This window comes from Aphanomyces invadans (genome assembly GCF_000520115.1).
Source record: "Aphanomyces invadans strain NJM9701 unplaced genomic scaffold supercont1.70, whole genome shotgun sequence".
Classification (NCBI taxonomy): domain Eukaryota; phylum Oomycota; class Saprolegniomycetes; order Saprolegniales; family Verrucalvaceae; genus Aphanomyces; species Aphanomyces invadans.
Window position 1 is genome coordinate 124838 of NW_008580215.1, and position 23948 is coordinate 148785.

At 58.4% G+C, this 23948-nt stretch overlaps 7 protein-coding genes across 7 annotated transcripts; 4 read left to right on the forward strand and 3 right to left on the reverse strand.

The window, feature by feature from the left end:
- Positions 1 to 43: 43 nt before the first annotated feature.
- Positions 44 to 641, forward strand: H310_14444 (hypothetical protein; the record flags this gene model as incomplete). The annotated part of the gene is made up of 3 exons (XM_008882304.1): positions 44 to 333; positions 387 to 496; positions 544 to 641. The coding sequence occupies 3 exons, from the start codon at positions 44 to 46 to the stop codon at positions 639 to 641; spliced, it is 498 nt and encodes a 165-aa protein (XP_008880526.1).
- Positions 642 to 1929: 1288 nt separating this feature from the next.
- H310_14445 (plasma-membrane proton-efflux P-type ATPase) lies at positions 1930 to 4947 on the reverse strand. The gene has a single exon (XM_008882305.1). It carries the CDS (start codon positions 4896 to 4898, stop codon positions 1986 to 1988), a length of 2913 nt encoding a protein of 970 aa, XP_008880527.1. The 5' UTR covers positions 4899 to 4947; the 3' UTR covers positions 1930 to 1985.
- A 3726-nt stretch (positions 4948 to 8673) lies between these two features.
- Positions 8674 to 14546, forward strand: H310_14446 (hypothetical protein). Its single transcript, XM_008882306.1, has 8 exons — positions 8674 to 9268; positions 9315 to 9454; positions 9503 to 9697; positions 9755 to 9999; positions 10130 to 10483; positions 10533 to 13719; positions 13769 to 14113; positions 14162 to 14546. Exons 1-8 carry the CDS (start codon positions 8749 to 8751, stop codon positions 14423 to 14425), a joined length of 5250 nt encoding a protein of 1749 aa, XP_008880528.1. The 5' UTR covers positions 8674 to 8748; the 3' UTR covers positions 14426 to 14546.
- A 30-nt stretch (positions 14547 to 14576) lies between these two features.
- Positions 14577 to 16273, reverse strand: H310_14447 (glutathione-disulfide reductase; the record flags this gene model as incomplete). The annotated part of the gene is made up of 3 exons (XM_008882307.1): positions 15482 to 16273; positions 15094 to 15436; positions 14577 to 15041 (listed from the first exon to the last, which is right to left on the reverse strand). The coding sequence occupies exons 1-3, from the start codon at positions 16177 to 16179 to the stop codon at positions 14577 to 14579; spliced, it is 1506 nt and encodes a 501-aa protein (XP_008880529.1). The 5' UTR covers positions 16180 to 16273.
- Positions 16274 to 16311: 38 nt separating this feature from the next.
- On the reverse strand, positions 16312 to 20375 carry H310_14448 (trehalose-phosphatase). Its single transcript, XM_008882308.1, has 6 exons — positions 19315 to 20375; positions 18601 to 19023; positions 18136 to 18455; positions 17763 to 18091; positions 17202 to 17721; positions 16312 to 17151 (listed from the first exon to the last, which is right to left on the reverse strand). Exons 1-6 carry the CDS (start codon positions 20343 to 20345, stop codon positions 16529 to 16531), a joined length of 3246 nt encoding a protein of 1081 aa, XP_008880530.1. The 5' UTR covers positions 20346 to 20375; the 3' UTR covers positions 16312 to 16528.
- A 633-nt stretch (positions 20376 to 21008) lies between these two features.
- H310_14449 (hypothetical protein) lies at positions 21009 to 21980 on the forward strand. Its single transcript, XM_008882309.1, has one exon. It carries the CDS (start codon positions 21055 to 21057, stop codon positions 21853 to 21855), a length of 801 nt encoding a protein of 266 aa, XP_008880531.1. The 5' UTR covers positions 21009 to 21054; the 3' UTR covers positions 21856 to 21980.
- Positions 21981 to 22186: 206 nt separating this feature from the next.
- H310_14450 (hypothetical protein) lies at positions 22187 to 23387 on the forward strand. The gene has a single exon (XM_008882310.1). It carries the CDS (start codon positions 22271 to 22273, stop codon positions 23345 to 23347), a length of 1077 nt encoding a protein of 358 aa, XP_008880532.1. The 5' UTR covers positions 22187 to 22270; the 3' UTR covers positions 23348 to 23387.
- The last annotated feature ends 561 nt before the right edge of the window (positions 23388 to 23948 follow it).

Genomic DNA, 23948 nt, shown 5'->3' on the forward strand with positions numbered 1-23948 from the left:
GTACGCGCCGCTCGACTCGAAGCTACCGCTCCAGAAGGGCTCCATGGCCTGGTACCCGTTCGACATGTACGAAGTCAGGATGTTTGTGCTGGTCAATACGAGCATGAGTCCGTTCAACGGCCAGCCCCAAGACCCCGTCGACGTCAGCTTCGTCATCGTCACGCCGTCCAACTTTGACTGGAACTACCGCATAAAGGAGACGTATGGCGACACAGCGGTCGCCCCCGGCGTGTACTCGATCACGGTCGAGATCAAGCGCCAATTCAACGTGTACACGGCGCTCGTGTTTGCCGGGATTTGGGCCGTCACGGTGTCGATCGGGTACATCGGCAGGTGCGACACTCTAGTGTTAGTGATGCGGGTGGCTCAACGTGTTCCACGACTAGCTGCGCTGTGATCTGGAAGCGCCGCGCGGCCGACAACCCAGTCATCTACATCTCGGCCCTCTTTGCCGTGCCTGGGTTCCGCAACACCCTGCCAGGCAGCCCTCCCTATGGTACTTGTCCCGTCCATGGCCGCCGCTTACAAACGTCACCGTCGTAGGCTGCATCTTTGACATCCTTTGCACTTACTTTGCCATTGCCGTTGTCCTATCGTTCTTGGTCTTGGTCTCAGTGGCGTACATGAAGAAGGCGGCTTGAATGTCCATGACGCTGAGCGATGACGACGAATATACACCCTAGCACAGAGATGACAATGCAAGTGCCTTCCATTCATTCTTTGTCGTGGTGGTCGTACATGACGTCCAGACAGGTTTCTCTTGGGACCCTCCACAGACTTTGCAAGTAAATTTTCTAGCTGGCTCAGTCGGACTCGCAGTCGGCGAGCTGTAACGCAGGGACGGTCTAGCATCGCAAGATGAAGTAGATAGAGCCCCCTCGTCCCGCGTCGTGCCCACGGCGCGGCCTGCCAATACTCTACCAGTCCCGCAGGGACATTTTCTCTTGCTCCCATCAGCAAGTTTATTCATAATGGCCTGAGCTCCAGTTTTTGAAGCGTCCCGACCCCCTGCAAAGAGGGATAACTTGGCGTACAAGACCATCTCGGGCACGTTTGCGGCAACTCCTCACGTCACAGGGGCATTGCGCTTTTATTCAGCCACAACAACAAAGGCGCGACGTACGCCGATGTGTACCGCGGCATAACCTTGACCGTCGGTTGACGCCCGAGAGGAAAAACTGCGGAGGCCTCTTGGACACCGGGTACCCCAACAACAGGTACGGCTGGGGTCGCACCAACGCGGCGCGAGCGCTTGGTGTCGCCAACAACAGCCCGTCCAACCACTCGTAGCCGAGCTCCCCCCGCCGTCAAAGACGAGAATGAGATTGCCGTGCTGGAACAAAACCTCGCCGAGCTCTGCGGCAACCATGGGGCCGTCATCACGCCACGAATACATGTTTGGGTTACAATGGTCGTCGTTGGAGCGTCCAGTGCTGCAACTTGCCGAAGACCTTTCGGTCCCTTGGCACGACGTTCTCGAGCCACACTATCTTGAGTCAGTGGACGTGCTCTTCCGTTCTTGCCCTCGAGTAGTAGCTCCGACGCATGCCCTACCTTCTACAATTCACTGTGGAAAAGCCCGACTACAGACTTTGGCTGACGATTCCTTTGTCCTCTGTAGGGCTCTCGATCGAAGCCTGCAAGACACCATCGCTGAGGCGATAGAATCCAGTCTGTGCTTGACGGCATCGCTGCCCTCTGCTTCCCCAGTTCTCGCTGGACAGAGCACGGTGCTAACGTGTACACTATCGACGTACATGCAGACGGCAGTTTGTTGGCCAGAGGTGGGGTGTGCATCGTTTGATGGGTTTGCAGTCGCAACGTGGCGATGTGACCAAGTGCAGCGACGGGTTCGAGGCCCCACGGGCTGCATGCAGCACAGTTGTACACGTCCGTGGCGCTCCAAACACAACTTGGCTCTCCGTTCGATCGGCAACAGATCGCGAGTACAAACTCCTGGACAACTTCAATTACAAAGGCGTCAGTCAATGTGTACTAGCCGACGCAGCATGCAGCACCGATCGAAGTGCTTTGAGTTCGATATCCAATCGCGCCAACCGGTCGACGGCAGTGTCCAGACTGAGCGAGGGATGTCCGTCTCCCCGGCGAGCTTGGTTCGGGTCCTGGTGGAGCACGAGACGGTTGCGACGATGCCATTCGGCCGAGTTGTCGGCCACAGGCATCACACGTTCCATGCACGCCATCGCCGCCACCTTGAACAGCTCTTGGACGGCAAACCCAATCAGAGCAAACACCCACGTGGCAAGCACCACGCCCTCCGACACGCGCTGCATGGTCTGGAACGGCCAGAAGAGCGCCAACAGCGTCGCCGACGACGCGGCAAGCGCAGTCGCTAGGCCGAGGCTCTTTCCAGGACAGTCCAGACATGCCAGCGCACCGTTCCCTGCTCGGGCTGAGTAGAACAAGCCCACGTCCGACAGGGCTAAGTGAAGGTACACGGCCATTTGGACTTGGCCATACGAAAGCGAGTCGACCAGGCCGACGCGTCGCAGGATGGTCGGTGTGCCGTCCACAGCTGCCGCATTCAAGAGCCACGTCAGCCACAACGTCGACGCGCAAGTGCTCACAAACGCAATCGACCCGACGTGAACCGCAAATCGCCGCGGATGCCACGTCGGTGAGTGGAGGGACGCAACGACCGTGTCCACCGGGGCCACCGACGCGAGCAAGCCGTCGTTGAATAGACTCAGCAGTACCAACGCGATGACAGGCAGAGCAAACACGCGAGGCCACTGCGTCTTGTCCGCGGTCGAGTCTGGAGAACGGGGTCCTGCCACCGCCGTCGGAGGCACCAGCAACACCATGGCCACAACGAAAAATGCCAAAATGTGCACCGCCGACGCGACGCGATACGTCACGTGCGTCAGGATTCGGCGGCACACTTGACGAGCCAACACGATGCCGTGGAGCAGCACCGACAGCCCAGCCTTGGACAGCACAACGTCTGCGGCGGCCTTGGCGGCGTCTGTTGCGCCATCAACGGCGATCCCGACATTTGCTTGACGAAGCGAGGCCGTGTCCGTGAGGCCCGTGATACCAACCACATGTCCATCCGCTTGGCTCAATTGGACCAGCTTGACCTTGGCCGGGCCGTCCATGCCCCCAAACCCATCCGCCGCTTCCACGTATTCGGGGTGCTCAAGGTACTGCGGTGGGGTCAGCACGACAGGACCAAGGTGCAGCTGGCGGCAGCTCTCGGCAGCAAGGGCAGCCGTGTCCCCCGTGATCATCTTGACCGAAACGTGGTGTTCGTGGAGAAGCTCGAGAGTACGCTTGGTGTCGTGGCGCGGTGGGTCGATGAACGTTATCAGGCCGAGAAACGTCCATCCGCCGTGAACTCCACCTGGATTCGACGCATCATCCAGGGCGTCAACGTGAGAGATGGTGCTGGTGCGCGCGACAGCAATCGAACGGAGCCCGCGCTTGGCCAGTTCGAGCACTTTGGACGTGACAGCTTCGCGGATCGCATCACCGTTCGAACACAGCGCCAACAACACATGCGGGGCTCCCTTGGTGACCTTGAACGTCGTCGTGCCGTTCTTGGCGCCATGGGATGACTGGTTGCCGGTGCCGTGGAGTTGGCGAAGTGGTGACGAGTGGTTGTGCGGTCCAGGACGCTGCACCGTCGATTCGGTGCGCTTGGTGTTGTCCAGTGGGCGATGCGCCACCAACGTATACGCGTCGAGAGGTCGCAGGTCGATCGCATTCAGGACGAGCGCGTCGATCGCGTCTTTCGGTGGTTCCTTCCACTTGGCCGCCAACGCCGCCATCACCAGCACATCTTCACGCGTCGTGTGCGGCGCGAAGATTGGGAGCTCGTCCTGCAGCTCCATCTTGTTGCGAGTGAGCGATCCCGTCTTGTCCACGTACAGCAGCGACAACGACGCTAGCCGCTCGATAGCTGTTATGTGCGTGACCAGCACCTTGGCCTCCGAGAGGTGCCGCGACCCGATGGCCAGAGATGACGACACGACTTGCGACGAGCTCAAGGGGACGGCCAGCAAAAAGAGAAGCACGCTGATCCCGATCGAGTCCAAGACGGGGTGTCCATGAAGCAACAAATTGCCACCGCACACGCCGACGAGGACAAGCGCCAGCGCAGTGAAGACTAGGGTGATTTCGACCAGCATCGGGTGCAACATGCCGGCTTCTTGCTTGTATGTAGCCGGCATGGATGCGTGTACGCGGCCGAGGAAGGTCTGGCTTCCGGTGCCCGACACGATGGCTTCAACCGTGTCTCCCTGCGTGACGAGGGTACCCATTTTCACGGTGTCGCCAGCACCCAACATGGACGGAAACGTCTCCCCCGTAAACATGGCTTCGTCGACAAGAATGTGGTTGCCGCCTTGGTCGCAGAGGTCGCAGTCAGCAGGCACCGCACATCCGCTCGACAATGTGACTCGGTCTCCGGGCACGAGAAGAGAAGCATTAATCGTCTGGTGCACTCCATCTCGAATCACTTGAGCCTCTGGCTTCAGTGATGCTTTCAAGGCAGTCGCCGCGTTCTCGGCCTTGAGCGTTTCGAACCAGCCGACAACCCCTGTCACGAGCTGAAGGAACATGATGCCAGCGAGATCCGGGACATCAGACATCGCCATCTCTGCCGCGATGGCAATCCAAAGCAACACAGCGGTGGGCGTGCTAAACTGTCGAAGGAACTTCACCCCGAGTGTAACCTTGTGCGATGGATCCACAAGTTCGTTCGGTCCAAACTGCTTGAGCCGCCGCGCCGCTTCCACCGTGGATAGACCGCTCTCTGCCGTGTTCAGCAAGGCACGCTTGTCCTGGCCCATGTAGTACCGGTCTTCGTCCGCGCGCATCGACGCACTGAGGAGCGGTGTGTTTTCCCTCACATACGTCGGTCCGGTGTCCATCATGTCACCGGTTGATCTCACGTCGACGGACTGACCTGTATTTGAAAGCTGCGGCTGATATTATTGGAACAAGTGCATAAAAATTCCGTCTCAAATATAAATAAATGCCGCAGCACATGTACATGAAAACTGGCTTCGTTCGAATAAAATGTTCTGTCTGTTTTATATATATACCCGCCCCCACTAATAAACTCGGTCGCTCCCCACAGATATTTCACCGCGGTTCAAACAAATACTCTGATATTTCTCAAATTCTCAACAATTCGCAAAAATATTTGCTGTAAACGAAGCCGAGCTGCTCGACCGTGGAGACGCCGTCGCCACAGGTCGATGGATGCGGCTAGCCACAGTGTGACGAGTTCGCCACCCTTCAGACGGCCAACAGACTGGAACGAGAGGTGGACAGGACCTTCGGGCTCTGGTGGACCCTGCGGCATCCTCGACGGTGCACCGAGGTCGTTCAACCTTTCTGGAATCGCACTGGATCGGCCAGCATCCATCATATCCATCGTTGGTCAAGCAAGCGCGAGCAGTGTAGCCCCTGTGCATGGCGTCTAGTTGGCCCTTGTATTGGTTCCAATGATGAGCCCACAATGCAGTGACGCCTAGGCACAAAACTCTGACACAATTGACAAGCTAGTCACATTGCACTAGCTCAGGTGGGCATGCGTTGCTGGCAAATCGCAGCAACAAGGCGGGCTACACCGTTCTAGAGAGTTGGAGGAGCTTGTAGATGTTTTGAATGTTGTCCACAAGCAAAGCAAACGACGAAAGGCCGCAGTTGATGCTGCCAAACCCCACGGTCAGCGAGTTTGGAGACCACGTCTGGCCGAATTCGCCTTCTTCACCAAGTGGGCGAGGTACGTCAGGCTCATGCTCGCAATGCACACCGGTTGGTCCATGGTGTACACATTGAGATCGTTCTCACGATACAAAAAGTGCTGCATCCTCGGTAGGACCGATGGGACAAAAGCCACAGCCTGGGATACGTCACAGCCGCTTTGATAGTGTCGTTCCTCAGTTCGTTCGAGTATTCTTCCCTGGCTTGGATATGTCGGAAGTCGCCCATGCCGGTCAGCACCCGCCGCGTGTTGTCCACCTTTGTGGACTAGCGCTGACAATCCCGTACGTTCGAGGCCACAGGACAAATTGAACTTTTCATTGTGGTAGCTCTACTTGAATGGACAAAATCGCTGTAACACTGGTCCTGTCTTCCCAAGTTCACTTGAGTCGTGCGGTGGTCCCCGTGGGTCGCCACAAGCTAACAACAAAACGTGCGGCTCCCTTTGTGCACCAGTGGTCAATGCCTCCATTCGCCATGCGTATTCGTACGTCGCCGTGAACTTGCCGGCCACCACAATGTCGTGCCGCCACAGCCCTGTGTCCTCCATACGTAGTTCCATTGCGGCAGACATGTGCACAAAGCTGCCTTCCTCGGCCTCCTCCCAACGAGGCCAGCAAAGGGGCCATTTTACGGCGCCAGACAATCGGCCACGACCTCTCTTGCACACAACTGTTGTCCAAATGTCCGGTCTCGTGGGCTGTTGCACGTCCGGCAAGGGGGTGGCGCAGTGAACGTCTACCTCGCGGCATCCTGCATGGTCCCAACATTCCGTTCACGATGGAATTGACGACGTGATGCAGTGGCTGGCTGAGCAGGCACTGGACCAACGACGTCGATCGCTCTCTCGCTGCTCTTGTCAGTTCGAGGGCGGTAGAGGATGCCTTCACCTGTGCCCGACAACACGGTGAGCGATACGCAAGGCCAGAATCTTGAAGTGACGCAGAGTACGTCGGCCGCCGAACGGAAGGTATTCCGCACGTCAAGATGTTCGTGGGGCTGCGCACGTACTTCTGGCCCTATGGCCTGAACAACAACGTCCATGCAGTGAGCACCTACTGCTTCCTCACCACGGGGATCAACTTGTGATGTTTATGGCGAGCACGACAAACGCGTGGATCGAGAAAGTTTACACGGTCGCGTTGTGTGCAGTGGCTCTGTCCACCGCCAGCATCTTGGCCTGCCAGGTCTTGGACGAGCTCAAGAGCGTGGTATACCTCAAAGTCAGCTCATATCGCCACGGCATTTGCATGCATTGCCCGTGGATTGGCATTTGAAAAATGGAGCCCGTCTTTCGCCCCATGTCTCTTTCCGCGCGTTGGAAATATCGCGACGTGCTGCGATGGATGACCACGGCGCCGCGCCCGTCAACAACGTCGTGTCGCACAGGTTTTTGTACTTGGTGACGACGGCCTGGAAACCGTGCGGCGCCCATCACACACGCCTGGATACTTCTCCTCGTTCGTGCTTCTGCATAGGGATGTAGTATGGTTTTAGTGTTGACGAGAGGCTGTGGTAGCAACAGGCGCCACTTAGACTCTTGAATCGATCAACGACTGCATTAGCGAAACCATGATTATCCATGCGACGCCCTTGGTGTGCTTGGCCATCTCGATTCCCCTCCTCATTCGGTGGAGGTGGGCGTCGATGTTGATGCAATTCCTGTCTGTTGCGCCGCAATACGTTCTCGGGTCGCACATGAAAATGAACGTCGGCCTCTATCGCCCCCGATGACGATGACCTGACACAAACCGCGGCGTGATTCCCAGTGTGGACATGAAAATGCTCGACGAAATCTCCAACCTCGGCCCTGGCATCGTCGATCCACCGAACGCCCCGACGCTATCGCTGGACTACAAAGCCCACCGCGACAAGTACACATTCGATTCCACAACGCGTCATTCGACTATTCCGATCAAAGCAATAGTTGTGGGTTGACGAATGTCCAAATGGTCACTCCTTTCTGCACCGCCATGCTCGATCGAAACCATGCTCGGACATTGGGTCAACATTATCTGGCGAGTAAAAACGACCACGGCAATTGTGGGGGAAGCGGGGGGCGGAAAGACGACCGTATCATGATAGGTATTCCGCCCTTACGACTTGACAAAGGCCAAGAAAGAACTCCTGCCTTGTAGCCCATCCACTGAATCCTCCATGTGTGTGGCCATTCGAGATCAACAACCAAGACGTGACGGAAGTCCGTCGCAAAGCCATTGTGGTCGTTCCCCAAAACGCGATGGAGTCGTGATTCTTGTCACACCAGTTTTGCAAAGCTGGTGTGTGCGTCAGCAAAACCGGTGTGTTCGTCAGCAAAACTGGTGTGGCAAAATATTCTCCTCAAACGCAATGGTGTTCGATCAGTCCGTCTTGTACAGCAGTCAGTACGGCAACCTGGAGAGTCTGGTTGATCAAATTTATTCTATCTTGCCAAGCTGGCTGGATTTCCTAAAGGAAATCTTTGGCGTCACGTAGGTGGTGGAAGCGGCGAAGAAGGCCAAGAGGTATGTTTTGCAACTTCTGCTCACATTGGACACGGTGGTGGTGGGCAAGCGGAGCGTCACATTGTCAAGCGGCTGAAGACAACTCGTTGCGATTGCCCGCACACCGTTTGCCACTTTAAACAAAGCCACGTCAGCTCTGGATACCGTCCCGAGATCCAGGTTGCCCTGCCGGGCTGCAAACAACCCTACCATGCACTTAACAAAGTCTACCTTCCCCGGCAACCCGTCAGCGAGGCCGCCGATGGGCCAGGTGTCACTCAACGACAGCACAATCCGTCTGTGTTCTGCTGGTCGCTCCGCCCTGGGCACGCAGCTCACGGCGGTGGCGCATTCGTCGACGACGTCGGCAGTTGAGTCCAAGTGAAACGGTCGCGACTGTTCGCTGCCTTGCTTTATCTTGATTTGTGTATATGCATACAAACCCTTGTCATAACGGTTACGCATTCGTCCACGCAAAGCGACGCCACCGCCGGACGTCCGCGGTCGACACCCACAGCTACGTCGTAACATGCCAGCCGCCGTTGACGACGACGTGGCATGCCCTGTCCTGAATCGCGTCGAACAGCAGCGTAACTTTGGCATCGATTGCGGCGACGAGATCCTGTTTGCGGCAGGAGCATGGGCGCCCGGCGGCGAACACACCAAGAAGCTCCACGTGAAGAACGTGTCGAACCGCACACTCAAGCTCAAGTACGACCTGCCGCGCACAAAATACTTTTCCATGGAATTCCCCCTACTCATCACACTCAGTCCGGGCACGAGCCGCATCCTCGACATCGCGTTCCGGCCGGTCCAGTACGAAGAGTACGACGACTATATCCGATTCCTTGTGCACATCATCGATGGTGGCGTCAAAGCCACGAGCGGATCGTTCCGCCTTCCCGTGAAGGCGCGCATCTCGATGCTCAACACGGACATTCCGACCGGGATTGACTTTGGCTTTTGCCCGACCGCAGAAACCACCGAGTTCAAGTTTTCACTCAAGTCGACCGGTCAAATTGACGGCACCTTTCAGTGGACGCTACCAGGTACGACCACATGCGCTCGCCGTTCACGACCAACGGATCGACCTAGGCGCGGGCAACCACGGCCGTCCGTTCTCCATCATGCCCGCGTCGGGTGAAATCCGCGCCGGCCAGACCCTCGACATGACCGCGACCTTCTTACCCCACACTGCGTCCGTGTACGTCGTGACCGTCAACTTCGTTGCCCAGGTGCGCCATCTCTCCGTCTTTCTCGCCATCACACCGACGATCGTCCAGGAACGGGGCGAGACCAACCAACGCCAGGAAAAGACGATGAAGATCAGCGGCATCGGCAAATATGCGTACTTTGCCGCTTCCGAGAGCGAGTTGGACTTTGACGAGATGCTCGTCGGCGGCAGCTCGACGCCGAAACACCCGACCGACAAGGAGTTTGTGCTGCGGAATCGGTCGCTTGTCCGCGCCACGTTCCAGGTATATACACGACGCTTCTCGAGCAAGAGTTTTCACGTGCGTTGAGGACATGTGTAGATCGTCCCAGTCGAGAACGACCATGAGCCGCTCTTCTTTTTTTCGCCGCTTCGAGGTGTGATCCCGCCGGAAGCATCCGTTCCTATCACGGTCAAGTACACGCCGTTGAGTCCTGGAACGTTTACGTGCGATACGTTCAAAATTCAAACCCCCGGCGGCCACACCGTCCGCGTGACATGCCGAGGGAAGGCTATCGGGCCGCTCGTGTCATTGTGGAAGAAGAACCTCGCGTCCAACTTGATCAGGTACGCCGCGTGAACGGTTCCGTCGGTGGCACGTTTGGGCGAAATGCACGTTTAGCAAGTCGGTGGCCGTCGACTGCGTCGAGCAGGAGAGAGTGCGTCGCTGCTCACTTGTCTGTCCTCTTTGTCGTAGGGCCACATCGATCAACTTTAAAGACGTCCAGGTCGGCGCGATATCGACGCGGGTGCTCATTCTCAAGAACGAGTCGAACGTGGCGGTCCGATACAACTTTATGGCAGCTCCAAATGGCGTGTTTCAAATCGAAAAGGTCACGGGGATCGTCCCGCCGCTGCTCGAGACGTCCGTCATGCTCACATTTCGGCCGGAAAGTCCCGGCAACTTTTACCGCCGCCTGTTCATTCTGGTCCAGAATCAATCGACGATCTACGTCGACATTTTGGGCACGGGGTTCGACAACGACATCCGACCGTCGCCATTTCAGCAGGCCCATGTCGACGCGTATCGGCTGCGGTGCCAGCATCACTGGTAAGGTGTCCTGCGACGAGCTGTCCGAGTCAACCGCACGTTTGTTCAGGGGCCACCTGTCGCCCGACGGCCTCGAAGCACTGCTGGAAGAGAAGGGCGACACATACTTTCTCCATGGAGCCCTGCGCACGGCGGCGGCCAAGCCGGCGGACAGTCCCAAATTACTCACTCGCAGCGGCGAGTCGACGCTGACGGACGTGAGCATTTCGGACGAATTCTTCGTCCCCGCGACGAGCCGCAGCAATGCGATCACAGTGTCCGAGTCGCTGCTCGAGTTTGGGTCGCACGGCGCGAAAAAGACGCTGGTCGTGACCAACCAAACCCGCGGCAAGGTCACGTGTTCGTGGCGCGTGTCGGAAACGACCGGAGCCGCCGCGCTGCGGAGCAACTTTCGCATCTCGCCAGGCGCGTGCGACGTCGCGCCTGGCGCGTCGGTCGAGTTTATCGTCACATTTGACCCGTGCCATGCCAACGCGTACTACTTTGCCGAGCTCGAGAGCCACGTGTACTTCAAGTCGAATCGAACGTTCCGGTTGGTGAACCCCGAAACATTTACGCCGCCGTGGTGCGTCGTCGTTTACGCGAGTGGCCACTCGTTCGGGTCAAGCGACAGCCAGTTTCTGTCCAAAGTGACGTTTGTGACGGCAAAAGACCACGTGTGCCCATTCCCGCCGGCGCACGTTGGCGACTCGGTGTTTCAAACCGTGGCGCTGTCGAACGCGAGCGACACGCCCGCGCTGTTTTCGGTCGTGCAGGACCCGTCGAGGGTGTTTTGGGTCCACCCCGCGAGCGGGCTCATCCCGGCCAACGGGTTCCACCTCGTCCAGATTCGATTTACCCCCACGCACCCCCGACGGTACGTCCACCGGCTCAAGACGGTCGTCAACTACGTGAGCGACGTCGTCGTCGACTTGACGGGCATGGGGTGCCGCCCCCAGCTCACGTGCGTCGACAACGACACCGCCATCGACGCCATTTACATCAAACCGACCGCCGTCGGGCTCACGACGACGAGGCAATTTTACGTTCACAACGTGTCGCGGGTGCCGCTCGTGTTTCGGTGGCACGTGCCGCCTGCGCTGCGGTCGACATTTCACGTCGCCCCGCTCGTGCACCGCCTCATGGGCAACGAGCGGCACGCGATCACGTGTGTGTTTTCGCCAACGCAGCTCAAACAGTACAACCAGCGCATCGCTGTCCACGTCAAGTCGATATCGATGGGGCTCGAGGAGTACGTGAAATCGAGTGTCGGCGGTCGTGGCAGCAATGGTGGAGGCTCGACAGGGCTCATCCAAGAGGCGTCGGTCAAGCTGCTCGGTGTGGGCACGACGGGCGCGGTCTCGTTCGTCCCGGCGATGCTCACCCTCCCCACAGTCCTCGTCAACTCGCCCACAACCATGCCATTCGACGTCGTCAACTCGAGCGACTGCGACTTAAAGTACGAGATCAGCGTGCACTGCCGGCCACCCCCTGCTTCGTCCACTGCGCCGCAGCAACCAACTGACGACGCGACCACGTACATTTCGTTCTCCAAACCACGGGGCATCCTTGGCGCGCGGTCGCACCAAGCGCTCGAGATCACGTTCCGCGCCGACTTGGCGGGCGCGTTCCGCTACGACATTGCGTGCGCCGTGTCGACGGTCGATATGGCGTACACCGTGGCGCCCGAGAAATGCGTCAAGATGGCGGTGAATGCCACGGCGTCGTTTCCAACGCTGGTCATCGAGGACGTTCGGACACGGCAGACGTCGACAGCGACTGCATGGATGCAACTCGACGTGCCAGCCATCAACTCGTTCTTGATGACGCCATTGACCAAGGACGAGCTCCAGTTGAACGCGGACAGTAGCCCCGACTTGACCATGCTGCCGAGCTATCACGTCCATTTCACGCCCGCCGTGGTCGGGTCGCCGTCCCAAGTCGTGCACGTTCAGTTGCGCAACCCCGGGTCCCTTGTTGTGTCGTACCGCATCTTTTATCCTAACGAGAGCGACGTCGAGTTGGAGCCGTGGGCCGACCAAGGCGAGCCCACATCGGACGAGCTGCGCCAAAACATCCTGGTCGACTCCAAACTGTTTTCGATCGCGCCTCGAACGGGCATCTTGCAGCCCCACGAAACACTCGTCCTCTGTCTCTCGTACACGTACTCGTCCATGCAATATCGCGGCATCCACGACGTCCCCGTCACACTCAATGTGGCCCAGGGAAAAAAACTCACACTCGTCCTCCACGGCCGAACGCTCGCGCCATCGACGCCGCACGTGTTCCTGCCGTCATGCGTCTCAACGCTGCACCCTGTCATGGTCGGCCAGTGCATGCGCAAGACGCACCGCTTTGACAAACCGTCCGTCCAACAAATCCCAGTCGTCAACACGGGCGACCGCCCCGTTCAAATCGACGTCGACGACAGCGCCTGGAGCCTCTTGAACGCGCACCAGTTTAACTTTCCCGTGCTTGAATGCCTCACGCCGCACGTGATCATCCCTGCGCACGCAACGGGGTACATCGACGTGGATTTCTGCCCCCTCGAGAACAAAACGTACACGGCCGACCTGCGCCTGTTGGCAACGAGCGTCGACACGAACGAGTACGAAGACTCCAAGACGATCACGGTCGTCGCGAGGGGGTATCACGCCCCGGCCACGTTTGCCGACATGCACGCGCTCGCGACGGCACGCGGACCGCCATCCACGCAGCTCCTGCACGTGCCATCGACCGCGGTTTTAAGCCACGACCGCGTCGACTTTGGCCTCGTTTGCGTCCGCACCGACAATTGCCGCGTCGTGGTCTTGACCAACGTGAGTTCGACGGCGACGCTCGGTTTTGCATGGGATGAAGCCCATCCACTCGTCGCGTCCAAGCGCGTGCGGTGTGTACCGAGCCAAGGCCAGCTCCTTCCCCTTCAGCACGTCTTCGTCCGCGTGCTTGTCCAGCCGCAAGACGAACTTCGCGTGATCGACCACGACTTTGCGTGCTGGATACGGGTCGTCCGCGACACGGCGACCGCCCCAACGTCCACCCTCACCACGTTGTCGTCGCTGGCGGCGTCGAGCACACTCAGCTCGTCGCTGGATCATCAAGCGTCGACGAACAAGACGCCTGACAGCAGCGCCACGCGGCCCTCCGTGATTACTCGGTCCACGGTATCGTCGCGATCTCACGTCAACCGATCGACCGATACTGCCGCTGCCACGTCGGCCATGGCCACCAGCGATGGCGAGCCAAAGCCCGAGGCTGTAAGCACCCGACTTTGTGGAACTCGTTGACGCCACCTATGTCGTGTAGAAGCGGCTCCACAAAGGTAGCAGCAACTCGAAAAAGCAAAAGTGGCGCCTCCCTGGTGCCCTCGCCAACGACGACGGCCCCATGTCGACTCCCCCCGTGCCCGTATTCCTCCACGTCTTCGCCCATGTCGTCCCCCTCGAGTTTTTTCGGACTCACGTCCACGTGGATACGTTCCGGAGGCATGCGCTGCCGACACAAGATTTCGTGTGGGTCGATGCCCTGGCCACGATGCGGTCCACGTGGGGCTACCAGGACCCCAGAGCTGCCAAGGAGAGCCGACATGTGCTGGAAGGCGTGTTGGGCCACTTGCTGGTGGACGTGCTGAACGCGGGCGCCGTGACAGAGGTAGAAAACCGTCGACCTCGTGTGACGTGTGTTGTCATGCGATTGCAGGCGATGGCGGAGCTGCCAAAGGAACCGCCGACGCCCGCATTCGTCCAGCTCACGTCCACAGCACGACTGCCCAAAGCGATGCGGACGTTCGAACGACTGCGCCGTCACGACCATGTCAAGCGGCTCACGGCAACGGTGCTCGAGAACACCATGTTCAACTTGATCCAAGAGATTGCATGTGGCGACTTTGACCTGACCTGTCTCCCCAAGCAGCTCGTGTTTCACCTGCCAGACGATGGTCCAGCAAGCGATTCAAAACTCTAACGCTGTACCATGCGCCGCCCCAGTGGCGTCGACGAAAGGTGTTTCGAGGTGGTTGGACGAGTTGAAACGATTAAAGAGTGACGTATCTAGCTCGTCGTGGCTAGCGCGAGCCGGCGAACGGTGTTTGTTTCCTCGAGTGACAAGTGTTCTGTCACAATTTGCCGGGCACGGGGGCTTTCAACTTGGGCGGCGCGCGCGCCGTTCCGTGCGGCCGTTGGATCTGGTCCTTGATCTTTCCCCATGGCGCCATCGTCACCATTTCCTCGGCAGCGGTCGGGTGGATCGCCACGACGTTGTCAAAGTCCGACTTGTACGCGCCGAGCTTGATGGCGACACCAAAGCCCTGGATCATTTCGTCCGCGCCGAGGCCCGCAACGTGGGCTCCGATGACAGTCTCCTCCACGCCAATGCACACGAGCTTCATAGCGGTCTGCGGCTTGTGCGCGCTGTGGGTTGCGAGCGCGTAAAACATGTTGGAGAACGTCGACGTGTACACAGTGACGTTGTCGCGGCCATACTTGGCAATCGCGTCGGGCTCGGTCAGCCCGATGGTTCCGATCGGGGGATGGCTGAACACAACGGTGGGAATTTGATGGTAGTGGATGCACGCGTTGGTCTAGTGATATCGACGCATGAGATCGATGCCGCGCGCCGCAGGCGACACATACCTCTTTCCCAAACAATCGATCGGCGAGGCGGCGACCCGCCGCAATCGCCACGGGGGTGAGCTCCCACCCCGTCGTGGTGACGTCTCCAATCGCATACACGCCATCGACGGTCGTGTTTTCCTGGGCATCGACGACGACAAAGCCGTCGTCCGAGAGCTCGACGTGAGTCTTGTCGAGACCGACGTCTTGCGTGCGGGGAATACGACCGATAGCGGACACGATGGCGTCGAATCCGGCAAACTCGTTGGTTGCTTCGCCTACTTTTGCCACGACCGTGAGCGACCCATCGGCCTCTTTTCGAATCGATTCCAGGTGCGCGTGCGTCACAAATGCGACACCAGCTCTAGCCACCCGTCAAGAACGTCACTGAACAGGTCATGACACTCACTTGGCCATCTCGTCGTTGACGAGGTCGCGGACCAACGGGTCGAACTTGCGCAGGACCTGGTTGCCTCGGCAAAACACGACCGTGTCGCTCTTGAGCGCGTTGAAAATGCCCGCCAACTCGACGGCAATGTACCCCGCGCCAACGACCGCGACCTTCTTTGGCTGGGTGGGGAGGTCAAAGAACCCGTCCGAGGACACGGCGTGCTCGATGCCAGGGATGTTCGGCATTTGGGGCATGCCGCCGACCGCGATCAGGATATGTGGAGCCGTGTAGCGCTGGCCATTCACCTCCACCGTGTGGTCGTCCACAAACACCGCCGCCCCGATCACGTGGTCAATGTTCTCTTCGCCGAGACCTTCTTCGTAGGCTGCGGAGAGCCAATTCACGTACGCATCGCGCTTGGCCTTCATGGCGGCCCAGTCGAAGCTACCAAACTTGACGTTCACGACGTCTTTGAACGAGTAGTCCTTGGCTGAGTGCAAGATCTCAGCATGGACGCCGGCGTTGTACATGATCTTCTTGGGGACGCACCCTACGTTCACGCACGTGCCGCCCATGCCGGCGCCGCCGTTCACCCGGCCTCGCTCGATCACGAGCACCTTGGCGCCGTATTCGACGGCACGGGAGGCGGACGAAACCCCGCCGGAGCCGCCGCCGACAACGATGTAGTCGTACGAAGTGTTAACAAGTGATGCCATCCTGGTGAATACGGAAATGACGTCCGGGATCCATTCGATGCCGGCCCGATCCACCGAAGCCGCTCGATGCTGCAACAAAATTCTACCGTCATTTATATATCGACAGTCGCAAACATCGGTTTCTATAGCAACCCGATATCCTTCGGGGCTGTGCAAGAGACAAACATTCCCGACCCGTGGTTGACATGCATTCCGTGGGGGTTGCCATATGAAGGAGGAAAAACAAGCGCCGGAGAAATGTTTGAGTAATCTTACGACACGGACGTCGGCTCCAGGACCGCACGATCGCATCGGTCGGTGCTGCGCGGCTATGAAAACGAAGGCGAGAGTGCGCGATGGATGGATATCTCTACGGAAGGGAGCTTAGAGTATGCAGGAGCTCTTCGACGTCGTCGACGTGGTGGACAAACAAGTGCGCGTTCGACGGCTTCTTCCCGACCGTGCACGTGTACACGTGGTGAAGGCTTGGGGTCGAGTCGGGCCGGCCGTGCATGCTTTCGTCGCTGCGCTCGGCGTAGTGTTCGTAGATGGCTTTGAACATGGTTTCGTCGGTCGTGTCGTCGCCAATGCTAAAGATAAAGTCGGGGTGGCCACCGTGGGTCTCGGCGTCCAACGTGAGAATGTGGCGCGCGACCACGCCCTTGTGCAGGCCCTCCGGCACGATCTCAAGCAATCCTTTCTTTCGGACGATCGCGACCGGAACGTCCTTCAACACGTCTTCCAAATCCGCTTGCAACGACGTCGACTGCAAATGGCCCCACTCTGGGTCGCAGCTTCGAAAGTTCCATGCAATTCCTTGGTCCATGTACCGAATCACACTCCCGTTCGTGCGAGAGCAGTACGTGCGCAAGATCGGATCCACGAGCTCGCGGACCGGACTCCAATCGTACTCGACGAGGCGGTGATGGTACCACGCGCGGGTGGTCGACGTGTCGTCTTCGGGCGCAGGGTCGCCTTCGTTACCTTGCACGTCTACAGGCGCCGTGTGACGCAAGAGTCCAATGACCAGGCCGTCGTCGTACCTTCGTTGGGAGTACCAAATCGAATCGACTTGGCCCACGAAAACAGCGCGCCGTTGTGGGCCGCGATCCCGAGCGACGGAATGTGCCCCAGCACGTGCGTCAGGTTGACCTGCGACACACCCGACACGACAAACACCGAGTTGCGCGGGTCGGCACACAGCGTCTGCAGCGCTTGGAGCATGCGCGGCGTCGGGATCTTTCCTGACACAGCGGTAAAGTCCTTCTTCATGTACATGGGCATGTTCTCCCGCGCGATCAAGGTCCCGCCGTAGTCGAGCAAGAACACGCGGCGGCGGCTGGCATCGTACGCGTGCTTGATCTTGATCGGGTCGAGCTTGCGAAAGTCCAGCGCCCCAGACAGCTCGTCCGCGTCAATGTCGAGGCTCTCCTGCAGAATCGACAGCACTTGCTTGGTCCAGTTGCTGGCCGGTTGGTTTGTGATGTATGGCAAGTCGCGAGCCCGACGACCGAGGCGCTCGTCGTTGCTCATGTTGATCGCACGGTCAAGAGAGTTGACAACCTACAGAGTCGTAAACGACGTGCCGACGATCGAATGCCGACCTCCGTGATGTTCCAAGGGTTGATACGCAGCCCGCCGTTGAGCACGCAGCAGCACGCAGAGAATTCACTGAGCAGCACGACCCCCGCCTTGGCGTGCATGTCGGACGCCTTGGATGCGCCCTTGGCAAAAACAAACTCGAGGGGGTGGAGGTTGAGCCCTCCTCGAATCGACGTCACGATCAAAATGTCGCACGCGAGCCACAGCGCGAGGCGATCGGCCAGTGCAAGCGGCTTCGTCGATTCCTCGTAATCGATGACGTCTGCGCCGTGGGACGCCGTGATGCGGTGGACGAGTTGCTGGATCTCATGGCTGCTGTATGCTTCGTCGCCTGGAGAGATGCCATGAGTCAAATACAGGGACACAAAACGTCACCTTGGCGTGAACCAGTCAAGTGCACGCGCTGCACAAGCGCGAGCTTGTCCTTCCATGCAGGGCACTGATTGAAGAACTGCTCGAACGCTAGAAGCTTGAGGGGGATGCCGCTCAGGCGCTGGCACACGTCGACGCCGGCCAAAAGCAGTTTTCCTTTGTGTTTCGCCCGCAGGGCCGTGGCGGCCGCAACGACGCCGGGCCAGTGGACGGCGTCTTGAATCAAGTTCTTTTCAATCCCGACATGCGAGATCGCAATCACGACGTTCCGCCCTTTGTAATCGACCCCCAAATTCACCCCGCTCTGGCTTTGGTACGTCAATCTAACCGGTCGACACAAGCACTCGCATGAGCTCGATGCTGTCGGCGGCAGAACATGCAGGGCAAGCCGCGGTGGACAGCGACGCCATGCCCAAGTCGCTGCCGCATACGACGCTTCGACGACACCATCACGGACAGAAGACGTACCCGAGGAAGCGCTTGCACGCATTCAAAAAGTGCCGCGCATGGTCAAACGTGTGAAACCCGACGACGTCGACGGCAAGGACGCCCTCGAGCAGCGCCGGGCCATTGCTCAGTTCGCGAAAGATCTCGGACGTCGGGAACGGAACGTGGAGAAAGAACACCATGTGAGGGCGGGGCTTGTTGGCCGAGACAAAGTAGTCCTGAAGGACTTTGGGAAAGAGCAGGAGGTGGTAGTCATGGGCCCAGACAGTGTCGTGCGGCGCTGCCGCCGCCGCGACGGCGTGTGCGAGCTGCGAGTTTACCGCCGTGTACGATTCCCACCACAGGTCGTGGTTTGCTTGATGCAAATCTTCTTCCCAAACGCTCGAGTAAATGTCTAGAATGTCGACGTTGTGAAACATTGGCCAGAGCTTCGACTTGCAATATCTACGGCGTCCCGTCAGCACGTCAAGAAGAAGCGGCGCATTCCATCGCCAAGCAACAGGCCAGCGGTCTCGCCATCTCCGCACAGATAGCAGCCAGCAGTCGCTGCGCACGCCATCCACCAGCGAACGCTGTAAAAATCGTGCGGAAGAGAGCCATCGCGAACACATCAAATAAAAGGCAATTTTCGAATGTCCGCCAATCAAAACATAGTGAAAAATCATCCGCCAATCCGAATAATTCAATGAAAAAACATCGACCAATCAAAAACACCAAGGCGGAAATAGCACGTACCCTTGATAATGACGGTGGGCGAGCGTCGGCGGCAAGAAGACAGCAAATGCGTCCATGGCGGCCAAGACTGCAGTGATGGCGGCAATGTCTGCGTCCGTCATGGGGACCACTGTCGAACGCCCTCCACCTGGAGGCGACACCGACACTTCCGTTGTGATGCACCCGACCCACTTCACCTTCATGGATTCGGCGATGCTGTTCTCGGATCTGGCAATGAGACTGTCTTTGTTCCACGTGGCGGTCCAGATGCCCGTGACGGGATCCTTTGCAATGTCGATCGGCAGATGGTAGCACACGAGGAAGAGCGTCGAGTCTGGGTTCGACGGTTTAAAGTCGGCCGGGGTGTCGCGAGATGCTGTGCGCGGCTGGAGCTTGACTTTGTTGCGTTGGAAGCGCTGGAGGGACTTGGAGCGCGAGAGAGACGAGACAGGCGCGTCTGCAGATGCTGGTTGTCGCGATGGAGATGACGCTTTGGACGTCGAGGACGCGGTGGACGCAGGGGCCCGAACAAACACGGACGACGACGACGCTGATGGAACGAGAACGCTGTTGAGGTCAAAGGTCCCATAGTCTTCTGAGATGGTCATATCACGGCCCTGAGGAACAACGTGGCGATCGCAGTCAATGGGCTCCCAATTCGCAAACATGCCACCCGAAAACACCGCATACATGTACTTGTGGGCAATCCCGCGTGGGAGAATGAGCGGCTTGACGGTGCGCCACACGGGATACTCCTCGGGGGATGTGACGAGCTCAATGCTCTCGCTCGGTTTGTACTGCCCCATTGTGTATGATGCGCCACTGCAATGCAATTCCTCGCCGAATCGAGTCTCCGCGCGGACGCGAAGGTGCACACGCGTGAACGTCCCAGCGTTCACGTCACCGCCCGCATGATGGTTCTTCATGTCGTCAGGAAGGTGCAAGCGAGGCGTTGATTTCTTCCTTAGCTTTCCAGGATCTGGCTTGGCTGCTTCCGCGGCCACCGCCTCGATTTCACGGTCGAGTTGGTCGTCGTCACCTCTCTTCGCCATCGTGCGAGACTCGGCAGCCCAATCTTGGCATATGATGGGACAATTTTTTTATAAAATAGATCGGCATATACACATCTCAAGCTATTAAAAAAAACAACCAGCCAGCGATGTGGACGGCGAGAACAGAATCCTTCATGTTATCATGGTGCAATTATAACAGTGTTATGGCTATGTTGTGATTCGTAACAGTTTTACAGCACATCTCCAAGTGTTTAAACGTATTTTCAGATCGTCAATTGCAGGAAAAACTGCAAAATTGCTGAAAAAGCACGCTAATCTCTTCCACGTTTTATACGTACAACACCAATCTATTGTAACAATTCCACGGATAAACACGCTTTATGCGAAAAACGTCTCCACACAACAGTCGATTTTACAGTCCTGGCGTGCGAGCTGGCACGGCCATCAAGTCTTCGAACGCACCAGTGAACAAGTGCCTTGCCCGTACGTTGAGAATCTCACTTGCGTCAACAACTGCAATGCGTCAGCACTGGATGACTAAAAAAGCGGCTGCAGCCATCCAGACGGCCGAAACATGACTCAAATGGGTCGATGATCCGGAAAATCTTCCGCCGCCGTGTTGAAGTTGGAGGATTATCCGGACATTTTGGTGCAAAAATTCGCATTTTGACGCAGAGAAACCGCCACGTGCAAAAACGATGCGGCGGATGGAGAAGCTCCAGCACTTCCCAATCCACGTGAGACCGACATGACGTCCATTCTGCATCGCCGCGTGGTTGCCGGTGCCGCCACGGCGCTCTTTGCTTCATCCGTGTACCCTGTATACAACCCGCGATGCAACGACGACGCGATCCTCCTCGACGAGAACGACCCGATCGTCCATGCAACACGAGAGATTGCGTTCCGCACGGGAGTGACCCATCCCGAGAACGTTCAAGTATTTGTCTCCATGCAAGGAGAAACCGGAGGAGCGTTGGGCGCGAATTTGTTTGGTCGTGGCAGCGTGTGTATCTCGAACACTGTCTACAGAGGGTTCCACCTTGACGACGAGGACGACGACGACGAGGAAGAAGAAGACATTCCGTCGAAGGAAGAAGCCGAATTCATCCTTGCCCATGAATGCGTACACCTTGCCAAGAACCATTCGCTCCTCATGTCATCGTTTGTGCCGATGGCGATGATCTCCAGCGCGTCGCTGACGACGAAAGTGTCCAACAAATTCGTTGCGACATTGCTCGGTGTCGGGTCGCTTGTCGTGGGCGGTATCTACCTCTCGTGGTGGATGGAGTACGAAGCCGATCACGGTGCTGCTTCCCTCGGCCGCCGCTTCCACATCGGCGGTCTGTCGACTCTCGAGCGCACACGGCGACGGAACTGCATGCTCAAGGAAATGCACCCGACACCGTGGATCACAGAGAGCGGCAATTACCTTGCGGACACGGCGCATCCGTGGCTCACGACGCGGATCGACCACTTGTCTTCCCACGACATGGACGACTGCCGCAACTGCGCGTTCTGCTCGCTCTTTGTGACGAAATTCCACACGTAATCTATTGTAATTTATCCTCCACATGTCCTCTCATCCAAGGAAAGGAACGGCTCCTTCGTCCTGCGCGCTTTCCTCGGAGCTTGACCGATGTAGGACGATACGGTCACGTCGAGCACGAAGCACAAGGATGACGCACGAAGTCGCAGCCATTCCGCCCCCATCGATGTTCAAGATCGAACGTCTCCAGCTGCGCGCCGGCGCGCAAGACTTCATGTTGTAGCGAGATGGGTGAGGAGTGCTGGTGGCCAGCGCTGGTGCGTGTCGACGCTGAGGATAGAGATGGCACGAGGTGCAGAGATACCTAGCGTCCACGCAGAAGTGCTCGCATGCACTGGGATTCGCCGTGGAATGCGGCGGCACGTCTCCATTTTCTGCTGTCGGCAAAAGTGGCCGTTTCCTAAACGGTTTCTCTGCCATGTGGCGCCAAGATACCCCCGCCGGCTTGCCGTCTGTGGTTCCGCGGCGGCATCGCGATCGACCTGGGCGAAAGTCCACTGGCGTCGACATCCACACTGGGTCGTACGAGAACCCGCCCCTTCTCTTCGCATGGGCCCGAACACCCAACGCTGTTCTCGACACGACTGCGTCCGTGAAGCTAGCGAGCACGACGATAACGCAGCAGCCACAGGACCAAGTGCGACCGCCGTCGGAGTTCATCCCCCTTGCGCCAGAACGAGTGATTTCAGCTCGACCGGGCCCCGTCTGTCAGCCGACTCGAATGCAGGACAAAGAGTCGCAGGCATCTCTGCCGAGTCCAAGGAACGCTGCCGATCGGGATGTCAAGGGCGCGGCTTGCCAGCACACTCCGGCCGCCCTTGTTGCAGAGCAAGGCGTGCAATGCAACGTCCTTGATGTGTTGCAGGTCAGCCCATCGACGTCTGTGCCGTCGGCGGCGCGTCATGACGTAGCGTTGCCGACAAAGGAAGCGGGGGAAGTGCGGCGAGAAGAAGCCGCCGCCCCTCGGCACCGCGACCCAATGTGCTCCAACGCTGTCCAACCTTCCGCCACGCAACCAAAGCTCGCGTCAAGTTCAACTCCAGACCCGAGAGACGCGTCCCCAGCGCACACTAAAGTGCACCGCCGACATGGCACCGATCGCGCCGCCGACTACTGGAAGTGGTTGCACTGGTATTCGTCATGGCAGGTGTACTATCAGCAGCAGGCCCATCCGTCGTCACGACGGCGGCACGAGCCGAATGCCACGCGTCCTGCCACCGTGTTGAACCCACCGCGCCACCACGACGCGAAGCGACCGCCCCCTGCCGCCTTTTGGGTCGACGTCAAACCGATGTCCGTGTCCGATTGCGGTCCATCGCGGCCGAAATCGCACGCATGGGCTCGGCCAACGCAATCGTTTCCGTGCTTGAATCCGACGTTTGTCCAGACGTCGGTGGCACGAGAACGAGTCGTCGCTCCGATGCATGTCCTGAACGACTTGTGTCGCAAGGACGCGGTCGACAACGACCTCACACTAGAAGACCTTGCATGTTAACCGTGTCAACATGAAATGCCCGTGACCTGGCGTCAAGATCGCAGGGCTCGAGGGGTCGTTTGCACAGCGCCGGTCGTCGATTCCACGTCGTACGCCGTTGTCGCTGGCTGCGCTCAACGTTGACAGCATGCGCGCTTCGATGCGTGTTCACTAGCTTGCAGACTGGGCTGCCATTCTTCCACAACGTCAATGCGCCAAACGACTCGCACGGGGTCCGGACGGTCCGGCGTCAACATTCGTGCGGGTCAGCGCGGCCCCCATGGTGCGAACGAACACGACGATGTGGGCCACCATCAACGCGCAAGAGCCCAGCGCTCGTGTGCATCGTCCCGCCCTCGGTTTTTTCAACTGAACACGTTGTTGTGGCACCGACAACCACACTGAGGACGTCCGTGTTGACTGTGCAAGATAGAGGTGGATGCACACGGTATTCCAGGAGACCCTCGACAAGGAATCAAACATTCGCACACGTCACGTGCATGTCTCGGTCGACGCACGTTGTTTGACTTGGTCGAGAGACGAACGAGGAAACAGCCTGGCTTTCAAACGAGGGCATGCCAGCGTCTTTGCAAGTCGCCCGCCGCCATCGTACCCCGTCCTC

Coding starts and splice junctions, on each gene's coding strand:
- H310_14445 (XM_008882305.1), bottom strand. CDS start 4,898: ATGATGGACACCGGACCGACGTATGTGAGGGAAAACACACCGCTCCTC.
- H310_14446 (XM_008882306.1), top strand. CDS start 8,749: ATGCCAGCCGCCGTTGACGACGACGTGGCATGCCCTGTCCTGAATCGC. Junction 10,000..10,129: donor CTCGCGTCCAACTTGATCAG/GTACGCCGCGTG, acceptor TCTTTGTCGTAG/GGCCACATCGATCAACTTTA. Junction 14,114..14,161: donor ACGCGGGCGCCGTGACAGAG/GTAGAAAACCGT, acceptor ATGCGATTGCAG/GCGATGGCGGAGCTGCCAAA.
- H310_14448 (XM_008882308.1), bottom strand. CDS start 20,345: ATGGCGAAGAGAGGTGACGACGACCAACTCGACCGTGAAATCGAGGCG. Junction 18,456..18,600: donor GCGTGCAAGCGCTTCCTCGG/GTACGTCTTCTG, acceptor TCGACCGGTTAG/ATTGACGTACCAAAGCCAGA. Junction 17,722..17,762: donor ACCCTTGGAACATCACGGAG/GTCGGCATTCGA, acceptor ACGACTCTGTAG/GTTGTCAACTCTCTTGACCG.
- H310_14449 (XM_008882309.1), top strand. CDS start 21,055: ATGACGTCCATTCTGCATCGCCGCGTGGTTGCCGGTGCCGCCACGGCG.
- H310_14450 (XM_008882310.1), top strand. CDS start 22,271: ATGTGGCGCCAAGATACCCCCGCCGGCTTGCCGTCTGTGGTTCCGCGG.